Genomic DNA, 12,236 nt, shown 5'->3' with positions numbered 1-12,236 from the left:
GTTCTACTAACTTGGGTACCCGCTCCTCGGGGGCCCTTTGCTTATTTCCAGGTGCCTATCCTGAATCCAGGTACTCTCTCCTCGAGGGCCTGTGTGTCTATCCTGGTGCCTGCTACCAATTCTTCTACCTGCTGGAACACTACCTATCAGCTACAGAGAGTGATTACTACTTCTCCCAGTCTGTTCATCTACAGCTCCTCGTTGTCTATCTGCATCAGCCCCTACACCACCATTGTGGAACGGGTCTCCTCTGCTCAGGATCATAGACTGTTGCTATCTATCCTCTCTCTACTGCTTATTGGGAACTCTATCTACTCAGCTACAAGGGAGTGTGTAATAACATCTGTCAGTCTGTCTCTCTTACAGTGCCTCACTGGATATCTGCATCGGGGCCTTATACCAATATTGTGGGATGGGTCTCCTCCACCGAGGATCACAGACTGTTACTATCTAATCCACTCTCTACTGCCACCTCTGGTGAACCATACAAGCTGCATAATAAAGATATATTCTCTGTTTGTGCATCTAAGTCTAGGCTGGTGCTACAGTTCCCTGCGGGGCTCCTCCCAGTGGGAGTCACTAACACCATTGCCCCTAAGAATCCACCAAACACCTCAATATCATAACAGTGCAGTCTCCAGAATTGCACACAGTAGTCCAAATGAGGTCTTACCAGGGACATATATAGGGAAAGATCACCTCCCTTTTTCTGTTGACCTTTCCTGCTTTTACCATTACTTTATCCATTTGTTTGGGCCCCTTAAGATCATCAGATACAATTACCCCCAGATCCCACTCTTCCTTTGTGCTTAGAAAATGTCACCTCCAATATTTTATCTTTCCCTTGGATTTTTACATCCTAAATGTGTTACTCTGCATTTTTTAGCATTAAATCTTAGCTGCCAGAACTTGGACCACTCCTTGAGCTTCACTAGATCCCTCCTCATGTTTTCCACTCCTTTCTGGCTGTCCACCCTGTTACAGATTTTGGTGTCATCGGCAAAAAGACAAACCTTTCCCAACAACCCTTCCATTATGTCGCTCACAAAAATGTTAAAAAGAAAAGTTGCATGGATTAGTTCCCTCCATGGGTCTAGCACTCCAAAAATATTGCATTGTACAAGGTCATAAGAATGATGTTGAATACAAGAATTATCATAGGAAAATGAGAAAATGTATATCTTTGCTTTGTCTTTTGCAGGGAAGTGCATTGTCATGAAACATTGGATAGCGAGCCTAATGATGCATATCAACATTTTAACTTGATATAATTAAAAATATGTATTTTAATATTTTTTTTGTCTGGTACAATATGTTCTCAGTGCATGCAATGCAATTTCCACACTGGCTATAATAAGCCTTGCATACAGCACATTTTATGCATTGTAAATCAGAGTGATAATCTAGATTTACTTCTGTATCTCAGCACAGACATTGTATAAATCAATAGTAAATAAATTAGTAATAACTTGGACAAAATGTTGAGAAATACCATATTATATACTCAACAACATCTTTCTGATAGGAGTCAATTCAAGCATCAGATTGCTTTCACGTGCCTAAGTCCATTTTGATTGTTTAAATGGGTTGGGCTAAAATGACTTTGAAAAATTAGACAGTAATACTGCACAAGCAATCATTTAGTTCCTTCTGAAAATGTAACCTTGTGGAAATATTTCTTTGTGTTACAGTCTGGGCTGTGCCCTGGGACCTCCACTCACCTCCCGGCCCGGGCCGGCCGCGGGAGTCCCTCCACTTCGGCCCCAAAGGCCCGAAACGCGGCCTATCATGGCGCTCTCCCTGCGAGGAAGATGCCGATGATGATCCGCGGCTGGCCCCGCCCCCTAGGCACGCGCACCAGGGCTTCAGTCTTAAAGGGGCCAGTGCGGGAAACTCAGGGACAGCCTCCCATTGACGTCAGATGCTGCCGGGTTATTTAAACCCGGTAGTCACTGACATTCCTCACCTTGCAATGAGGTTCACTCAGACCCCTGAGTTGCTAGTTGCTGCGTTGGATCTTGGATTATCTCTTCTACTTCTGGCTTCTGACCCAGCTTCGTCCATTGACTTCATCTTCGCTCCCGCTCCTGGTTTTAGTTTGGACTTCTGACTTCTGGCCCAACTCCGTCCACAACTCTGTTTCCAGCTTCCGTCACTGGCTTTGACTTTGGATCTCTGATTTCTGGCTTCTGACCCTGCTTCATTCCTGGACTCTGACCTCTATTCCCTCTGCCTCTTCAGGTATCCGGTTCTTGCTGGCCCATGGGGATTCTCCTAAGTCCCAGCGGCTCGGGCTCTCACGGGCTTCTCCCGGGGGAGCCGCAGGCTTCCGAGGGTGAAGACTCTTCCAGCCTCCTGGGCCTTACCATCCTCATCGACCATCCCTTCAACCGCTTCCTGGATCCTTGGTCACAGAGGGGCCCACCTAAGTCCAAGAGATCCAGGTCCCTACGGGCTCCTCCTGGGGGGACCTCGGACTTCCAGTGGTGAAGTCTTCTCCAGAGTCTCTTGTCAGCGCCACCTCCTGGCTGCGACACTCACTGTGGGTCCCCACAGTGCAACATCTGCAGTCTCAGCTGGCCCAAGGGTCCACGACCATAACAATTTGTGGCATCCAAACTATATTTGAATTGACATAGCACAATGAAAACCTATAGAATAATGGAAGATTTTAGCAATGGGACCAATTTTCAGATTGTCCACTTTGGGATAAAGTCTGAAAGTACTTTTAGTCTGCAGACTTTGCACTAAGATTCAAAAAGTATGGGGTCCATATTCAAAGACATCTAGCCAGATACTTGAGTTATCCAGCTAAATGCCATCTTTTGAAAATGGGATCTTATCCAGCTAAATATTAGCAGGATAACTCAATATCTAACTAAAATTTAGCTGTATAACATAGGGATATTCCAGGATCATTCCTGGGAATTGTTAATGTAGGCAGATAAGTTATCTGGCTAGCTATACATCCACTATTCAGATAGCTAGATAATTTATCCAGCTAACTCTGATCATGCCATAAGTAGTTATAAAGTTAACTGGCTGTCTTTAAAATAGTTAGATATATTCAGTGATGCTGCTGAATACCCTAACAAAGTTAGCCAGATAACTTAATCTGACTAATTTTGTAAGCCAGTCAGTGACCGAATATTGCCCCCTATGACTTTGAAACTTGCTGTGAGAATGAAATACCTACAGACTTTTGCACCTGATGTTTGTGTGGGTAGATTTTGCAAGACAATGTCTGTGGGAAATTATTTTAAGGAGCTATTTAGTTTACAAGAAGAACTATGTACCACAATAGAAATTAGTGGAGTAGAGAATCACTGATATTTCTAGTGTAATTATTTGATATAAGGGCTGTACGTTCTAAGAATAAATATACCATTTTTCTTAGCCTTCTTATAACAAGAAACAAATCATGAGATCAGTTATATTAAAGAGCACTTATTCAGTGCATTATCAGAGGAAAACAGAACAGTAGCAACCTACCCACACCTAACCATTTGCTAATGTGATCAAGACAGACAGTTGGGGCCTCAAGAACACACGGGAGTAGCCCAGAGAATAAACTAGAGCAAGGTCAAAAGAATTAACTTAAAAAGAGCAACATGAGACAAACTGTTTGAAATCATAGAAAGAATAGATCAAAGGAAAAACCTTTGGACATTTCAGTGGTTAATGAAGTGCCTGATGAACTGTTCCAGGTTTCCTGGTGCTGTGTTTCCATCTTTACAAAGATATATCAGACTCATATTGGAAACTGTGAGGGGAAGTATTTTTGTGTATATTTTTTAATGCAAAACTCTAATTTTGTATGCTTTCATTACTTATTCTCAGACTTATAAGTAAACTTCTATACTTGTGAAAAAGTGTGTTGTGTATTGTGTGACATACACACTACTAGTCAACCACCTTTTACATTTGGTACTCACAACAGGATTTTTGTGTCATAGAATTACATTTTTGCATGTTGATCGTTCCTGTTCAGAACTTATTATTAAGTATGAGAATACATATAGAACACAACTCCGAGTACAGTAGTTCTTGAAGTACACCAGAGAAGTAACAGAGGCAAATATAACAATCACCATTGCAAGAGGGAGGCCAGAAAGAAAAAGGAATGGGGGGGGGGGAGGAAGAAGGGGAGCTTCCAACAAACAAAAAAAATTAAGAGCAGACAAGATTTTCAAAATGAGAATTGAACAGTAATAGGGCTGCACAGTCCAATCAGTCAAACATCCACATCCGTAAAGTAGTGGGTCCACCGATCTCCACATAGATAACCAGTTGCAAATCTGATGAATCGTCTGGCTGCCTCCCTTTTATAGTGATAATAAAGACACACAGTGTGTCATCAAAAAGTGGCATTGAGACCAGCAGAGTTTTTCCAATTTAACAACACCAATTTAATAGCAATAGACAATAGAAAGTCCAGTAGCTTCCTCTTTGAAGAGGGAAGAGGTGGCTGTAGAGCAAGGGATTTAAGAACAATAAGCTTATATAAATGCAACATCTTGGAAATCATGACCCAAACCTCATGCCAGTAACTTAAGTGGCAGGACAGTGAAATAAGAGGTGGGACAGAGCAGCTTTGGGGGCCTTACATGAAAAACGCCAGAAGATAAACAAAGTGTTCAGGCAGGAGGGGCATGGTCCATCCAACAACAGAAAGTTATAGAATAATGTAAATCCAACAGAAAAAGCAAAAACAAAAAGAAAACTAAGAAAGCCTGATCCAGCAGTGAGAAAAGCAACCCCATTTCGCCACTCTATGCCCCCAAAATGGCTGCCAAGGCACAGATGGCACTAATTGGGAAAAAAGAGGAAAAAAAGATAATGTCAACTCAGGGGAGTGTTCAAGTAACCATTGGAGAAGTCAGCCATAAGCCATCCAAGTAGGCAATCAGCATGGCTGGGTCATCGTATGACCGGGTTAAATTGTTTTGAGTGACTCGCATTCTGGCTTGAAATTTGGAAGATCTGATAGGAGATGCAGGTTTATCCTAGACATGAGGATGCACATTTAGGTAGAGATGCTGATGAGAGTACCCATAATCAGGCTGCTGATCAATATGCAGCCATTCATGCAGTCAGAATAGGGAACTATGTGCATGAAGCATCAGGTCATTTGGGTGCCAGTTATATGTTACAATGGGCTCATTTTAAACATCCCCTATGACAAAATGGGAAGCATAACAGGCAGTAAGAGACTGTGTAATATGTCAAAAAGAGAAAGGGAAAATTCCAACACTCTTACATGGAGTTGCACCTGGCACTACTAAACATATTGCAATTCCATGGGAAGTTGTACAGGTAGATTCAGGGGTGGATTGCAGGAAAATATCAGCCCGGGGGATTTTTTTCAAAACCAGGCCAGATGTAGACTGGAGAATCCCATCTGCAGAATCTAATAATAGTAGAGAAATAGTGGATGCCCTGCAAGTAGCTTGGTTCAAACAAATGATTATGGAACCCACGAGAGAAGGAGCTATACTCGACTTAGTGCTCACTAATGGAGATAATGTCTCTGATGTCCAGGTGGGTGCCCACCTCAACACCAGTGATCAACAAATGGTATGGTTTAATATCACAAAAAGGATACGGGAAAGAAGCACAAAGACCCGAGTTTTGCAGTTCAAAAACACGGACGTTGATGAAATGGGGAAGTACCTGGAGGAAGAACTAAAAGGCTGGGAGAATGAGAGAGATGTGGATCAACAGTGGACCAATCTAAAAGGAGCAATTACCAAGGCAACTAATCTATATGTTAGAAAAGTAAAGAAAAGCAAAAGAAAAATGAAACCTATCTGGTTCTCAAAGGAGGTGGCTGACAAAATAAAGGCTAAAAGAACAGCGTTCAAGAAATATAAAAGATCCCAAAGGGAGGAGCACAAAGAAGAATATCTGGTAGAACTGAGGGAGACGAAGAAGTTAATCAAGATGGCAAAAAGTCAAGTGGAAGAGAGGATTGCCAAGGATGTAAAGAGAGGTGACAAAACATTTTTCAGATACATCAGTGAAAAGAGAAAAGTTCAAAGTGGTATAGTGAAATTGAAAGGTGGAAAGGATCAATGTGTGGAGAGAGACGAAGAAATGGCAGAAATATTAAACAAATACTTCTGTTCTGTGTTAAGGAGGACCCTGGAGAAGGACCGTCCCTAGTTAACAAGAAACTGGAGGGGAGTGGAGTAGATGTAACTCCATTTACAGTAGAAAATGTATGGGAAGAGGTGGAGAAACTGAAAGTGGACAAAGCCATGGGGCCTGATGAGGTTCATCCCAGGATACTGAGGGAGCTCAGAGATGTGCTGGCGGGTCCTCTGTGTGACCTGTTCAATAGATCCCTAGAAACGGGAGTGGTGCCAAGTAATTGGAGAAGAGCAGTGGTGGTCCTGCTTCACAAGAGTGGGAACAGAGAAGAGGCTGGTAACTACAGACCGGTTAGCCTCACTTCAGTGGTGGGAAAAGTAATGGAGTCACTGTTGAAAGAGAGAATAGTAAACTATCTACAGTTGGAAGAATTGATGGACCAGAGGCAGCATGGATTCACCAGGGGAAGATCCTGTCAGACAAATCTGATTGACTTTTTTGACTGGGTAACCAAGGAATTGGATCAAGGAAGAGCGCTCGATGTCATCTACTTGGATTTCAGCAAAGCTTTTGATACGGTCCCGCACAGGAGACTGGTGAATAAAATGAGAAGCTTAGGAGTGAGTGCCGAGGTGGTGGCCTGGATTGCAAACTGGTTGACGGACAGAAGACAATGTGTGATGGTAAATGGAACTCTCTCTGAAGAGCGGTTTTAAGCGGTGTACCGCAAGGATCCAGTTTCCAAGCCCATGGCTGTCAGCGGGCTTGAGAACCGACGCTGTCAAAATTGAGCGTTGGCTGTCAAACCCGCTGACAGCCGCTGCTCGGGTCAAAAGGAGGCACTAGGGATGCGCTAGTGTCCCTAGCGCCTCCTTTTGCCTGTTTCTACCTCCGGGCCTCATTTAAATACAGAATCGCGTGCACAGGCGAGTGGCCTGTGTGCGTGCTGGGAGAACAGGCGAACGTGGACTTTACTGAATCGGCCTGATTATTGGAAAGCTCCTCTTGTCTCTCTAGCCAGCCTTAGACAAGAAGCAAAGAGAAATGTATGAAAACTACAAACTGTGAAAGCAGTATGAATGAAAGCTTGCCTAAAATATTTTCCAGATTCTTTTTTTTACTTAGTACAGTATCCTTATCTTTCAGATGTGGAAAGCCTGAGCTTGCACATTTTTTATATGCTACAATGTGCAATAAGTTATTTAACCATCACTTACCCTGGAATTCAACTGGTTGAGCTGATTTGAAACATTTTGAGGAATTCCTGCTCCATTTCTCTTCAGCTCTGCTATATCGTCTTGGTTTTTTTTAACCTGAAGTTGAAAACGAGGTGTTAATTGATTAGAAGAAAAAAAGAAAATGCCATCCTCCCCCTCCCACCCTCACTATGAAGATGTTTTGCTTTCTCTTTTGCTTAAGCTGGATATTGGGGTTAGGCCTTATGGCTTTTCAGTGTTAATGGAAAATACCAAAGACCTGAATATTCACCCATTTCAAATAACAAATGAACCATGCATTTTTGGCCAAAGCCCAATTCAAAAAATTCAAAAAGTAACAAACGGATGGGAGAGGAGTGAATATTCGGGTCTTTTATTTCTGTTGTTTTCATTTTGATAATCTTTGGGCACAAGAACTTTTATCAGATCTATTTAAAAGAACTCTTCTTGATGATAAAGACTCTCAGCCTGTGGCGGTACAACGGTCTTGTATTTAATACTGCTTGTTGAAGACGGATGTTGAGATTGAAGCTGATGCTAACAAAAAATTTTAAGAAAAGAGAAAAAGAAAGACTTTTGTTCTTTTCACATACAATATATGGACATCATATAGGCTATAATTATAATCTGGCAAGCAGCTGAATTTTAAAAGAACGGTGCACGCCAAAACCAGGAGATAACGTGACTTTGTCTGGCCAGTGCACACCACACGGATTTTAAAAGTTTCCCATGTACATGCATATCTAGGGGTAGGTTCACAAGTGAGAGAGCCCAAAAAATGGGCAGATGCGGGCATGGTTTAGGCAGGGCAAGGGCAGGACATGGGCATTTTGGGACTTTAAAATAAGAAATTACCGTATTTTTCACTCCATAAGACGCACCTAACCATAAGACGCACATAGGATTCAGAGGGGGGAAATTAAAAAAAAAAATTTTGTGCTAAACCGGCTCTGTCCCCGGGCATCTGTGCGTCTTATGGAGCAAATTAGGGGAGTGCATAACATTCTTTTCTCCCTATTTTGTTTTCGGGTCTGGGGAGGGCCATTTCGCTCCACTCCCCAGATCAGAAAACATTTATCTTTCTCTTTCTGTGGGAACCCCCGCCAAACTCCACATCCCAACCCTTTAAATTAACAACCCCCACCCTCCTGACCCTCCCAAGACCTGCCAAATTAATTCTCTACAACCCCCCACCCTCCTGACACCCCCCAAGACCTGCCAAATTAATTTACTACAACCCCTCACCCTCCTGACCCCCCCAAGACCTGCCAAAAGTCCCTGGTGGTCCAGCGAGGGTCCAGGAGCGATCGCCTGCACTCGGGCCGTCAGCTGCCAGTAATCAAAATGGCACCGATGGCCCTTTGCCCTTACTATGTCACTGAGGCTGAGATCGCTCCTGGACCCCCGCTGGACCACCAGGGACTTTTGGCAGGTCTTGGGGGGGTCAGGAGGGTGGGGAGGGTTGTTAGATTTTTAGTTTGTTTTTTTTTAATATTCACTCCATAAGACCACAGACATTTTCCCCCCACTTTTGGGGGGGGGGGAAAAGTGCATCTTATGCAGCGAAAAATACGGTACTACTTACCTGATAATCTCCTTTTCTTTAGGACAGACAGATGAAGCTAGAACAGTGGGTTATGCACCTCTACCAGCAGGTGGAGATGGAGCAAAGCTGACATCACAGTATATAATATATACCCCTGCAGTGACATCAGCCTGCCAGTATTCTCTGGCTCCAGCAGATGGTGGGCATGCATCTCCATACTGGGGATTGCTTCAAGTTTTAGAAAAAAAATAGGAAATTTAAAATGCTCCACTCTCCTCTGGTGATACCAAATGGTCCCTCCCCCAGTTGAGAATTCTTGAGGTGATTTCCGTGGGCCCTCAGATGAGTGCCTTTGTCCGGTGGCTGGTTTTTTCTCAGCTGGCATGGACTTAGCTATTGAAACAGCTGAAACGCAGAGGGTTCAGGAAGCTGAATGTGGAGGTGACTGTATACGCCCTCTCCCCCCGCAGCTGGAGACTACGACTCTGTACTCAGCCGGGATGAGCTGTGCTCAAGTAAAGCTTAAAAAACCCCCCAAAAAAACAGAACAGAGAAGGAGGGTTTTTTTGTAAGGCTTCCATATTTCTCCGGTCTCCGTGCTCAGCGCACTGATCCAACATTGTTCCTGTCTCCGAGGGAGTTTAACGAACATGGGTAGCCTGGCAGGTTGAGCAGCCTTTTTTGGGCTAGGCCTCACTCTTAGGCTTTTAACATGAAATGTGTGATTACATATTTATGAGCACAAGCGCATGCTGGGGTCCTTGTCATGTAACTTTATTATTGCTATGGATGGCATGTAAGTAATAAAATAAAAATCTAGGCTATTCAGTGGGGCTTTAAGGGTCATGGCTAACAGGGGGAAAGGGAGACTATTAAACTAGGGGGGGGGGTGGGTTTGGAAGTCCTATCCCTTGCCTGGGCAAACTGGGAATGAACTGGTGAAACTGATAATGGTGTGGATGTGCGCCCCTTTTAAAATTCTCACTTATGTGGTGGAAGTGGGATTTGTACACACATGAGCGCATATAGGCACGTATGGTATAAAATGGCCATGCCGTTTGGCGCATATGTGTGTCCTTGTGCGCCTGTGCAGATGTTTAAAAAGTTACTGTCCGTGAATAGCTCCAAGTGTCTGGTAGTCTCGCTTTTACATTTGAATGCCCATATGTTTACCAGTTTTTAAATTTTTGGAATTGTGTTTCTGCTAGACAATCATGGTTTGTTTGTTTTTTCAAGGGTAATGACGTTTTCTTATTTTCTTAACCCTGTCTATTATAATCTATCTTGCGTATTGTTCAGCAGTAACATTTAATTATCTGTAATGCTGCTATCATCATTTCTTGGAACTGATTATTTAATCTAAAGTGGTTTAAAACCAGTAACTAAAGAGCTATGCTTTAAGTCCAGAGTACACTTTAGAAAACTGCAATATTCTTTGAATTAACATATAACATATATTGTGGAAAATATAATAAACCAAAAAATTGTATTTACCTGATTTAAGACTTCTGTGAGGTCATCATCATTCATTTTTATCTTTCCAAATGACCCAGTCTTAAATTCAATATTCTTAGTAGAACCTGCATGAAACATCAAATTGCCACTCTCCGAGGACATTCTAGGCCTTAGGTGTGAAACAAAGCAGAGAAAATAGCATTTCAGCAAGGACATACAAAAACAAATTAACGGATGTCATTCCCACTTGCACCTTAAAAGTCACATCTTCAACAGGGTTTCTGCGAATTAAAGGGAACACAGATCTGTACTTACTGTTCATTATAAATATTTCTTTTCTTCCTCCTTTGTTCATGCTTTTCAGGTTCACAGTTTAAGCTAGAAAGTATTAACAATATCCCCAAAACCCACGGAAGACAACTTAGACGCAGCATATTCCTTTCCATCTCTCTTGGGCTCTGCCGCAAGACAGTGAGAGAACTCTCTGGGGCTGTATCTTCGGTGGATGTACTTTGCCCCTTAAGATCTGCTGCATTCACACTTTCCTTCAGCTCTAGCCTGCGTCCGCACCTATCACTGCAAAATGCAAAGATGTGAGCCCAGTGCATATTTAGCATCCTTGCCCGCCATACTGGCATAAAGCGGATCTTCTTCGTCAGAGTGTGTAAGAATTTAGCACAAATAGCTTCCTATGCAACTAGCTAGCAAAATAATTTGTCTAGAGACCATCATACCCAAAGGTAAAATCCCCAGGATACTTAGCACTTCTTTATTTATTTTTATTTTTTTTTTATTTTTTAATTTTTATATACCGAGGTTCTTATAGAGACTACAAATCACTCCGGTTTACATATAACGATAAACTGCCCAACAGAGATAAGGGGCTTTACATAGAACAGTGGCACATATGGAACAATATAACTGGATGACAATTTAACATAATGATAATAAATAATATAGTATAGTTTAACATTGTAATTAATAAAATTATGTAATATAATCTGTATAATTTAACTATTTAACTTGGATATAGTGACATATTAACCATGCCAAATATAAATAATAAGATAAAATGAATTTTTGAACTTAGAAATTGTAGTCCAGTTGCAGAGGAAAATATAAATAATAAGATTAATTTTTAGAACTCAAAGATTGTTGTCCAGTTGCAGAGACCTGAAGGTAGGACTTGGTATGGTGACCATAATTAGGGGATACTTCTTATTAGGGAAGTCTTTATAATCATCAGTCTCAACATTTGTTTATATTTTGTGGCATATATTAGTGTGGTGAAGATATATGCTTTACTAAGCTGTTTTATATGTAATTTTTGGGAAAAAAAAAAAAAAGCAACAAATATATGGCCCAGAATATATGGTAAAGGTTGTAGTTGACTTTTTGTTTGGCCAGTGTTTGCCCATTGGCTTTCATACTCTTCTTAACCCTTTTATGCAGCCTGGCTGCCTACTAGCTTAAAGACAACTGTTGGTCACTGGGAAATAATTCACTACAATTCCTATTTTATAGTTAATCTGGAGTTAATTCCTACACCAGTTGTTCCAGTTAATGTTCTTTTCAGATATCAAGGCAGGTGTTACTGGTTATGCTTGTTAGAAAATGTCAACTGTGTCTGAGATGTTACAATTTAACCTGAGTAAAGTGACAGCTCTGGTGCTTGGATACTGGAAAGACAGACTGGTGAAACTCACAAGACCATCTGTATTAGTAGAAACTTAAAATTAGCATGACACTGTTTAATGTGGTTTTCAGGAGAGAATACTAGAGTAATTACTGTCAGACAATAAGAAGGAGGAATAGCCTTGTGGTTAGAGCAGGGTTCAAGTCCTGCTGTCGCTCCTTGTGACCTTGGGCAAGTCACTTTACCCTCCATTGCCTCAGGTACAAAACTTAGATTGTAAGCCCTCTGG

General features: G+C 41.9%; 1 protein-coding gene across 1 annotated transcript in view; it reads right to left on the bottom strand.

The window, feature by feature from the left end:
• CUBN (cubilin) overlaps positions 1-10,786 on the bottom strand; it is a 639,217-nt gene extending 628,431 nt beyond the window's left edge. The window contains exons 1-3 of the mRNA XM_029588764.1: positions 10,627-10,786; positions 10,351-10,480; positions 7,311-7,406 (exon numbers count right to left, since the gene is read on the bottom strand). Coding sequence (XP_029444624.1) covers positions 7,311-7,406; positions 10,351-10,480; positions 10,627-10,757 — 357 coding nt within the window. The 5' untranslated portion in view covers positions 10,758-10,786. The remainder of the gene's footprint in view (positions 1-7,310; positions 7,407-10,350; positions 10,481-10,626) is intronic.
• Positions 10,787-12,236: the final 1,450 nt, after the last annotated feature.

This window comes from Rhinatrema bivittatum, chromosome 2 (genome assembly GCF_901001135.1).
Source record: "Rhinatrema bivittatum chromosome 2, aRhiBiv1.1, whole genome shotgun sequence".
Taxonomy (NCBI): domain Eukaryota; kingdom Metazoa; phylum Chordata; class Amphibia; order Gymnophiona; family Rhinatrematidae; genus Rhinatrema; species Rhinatrema bivittatum.
This window is presented reverse-complemented; position numbering and strand designations above follow the sequence as displayed.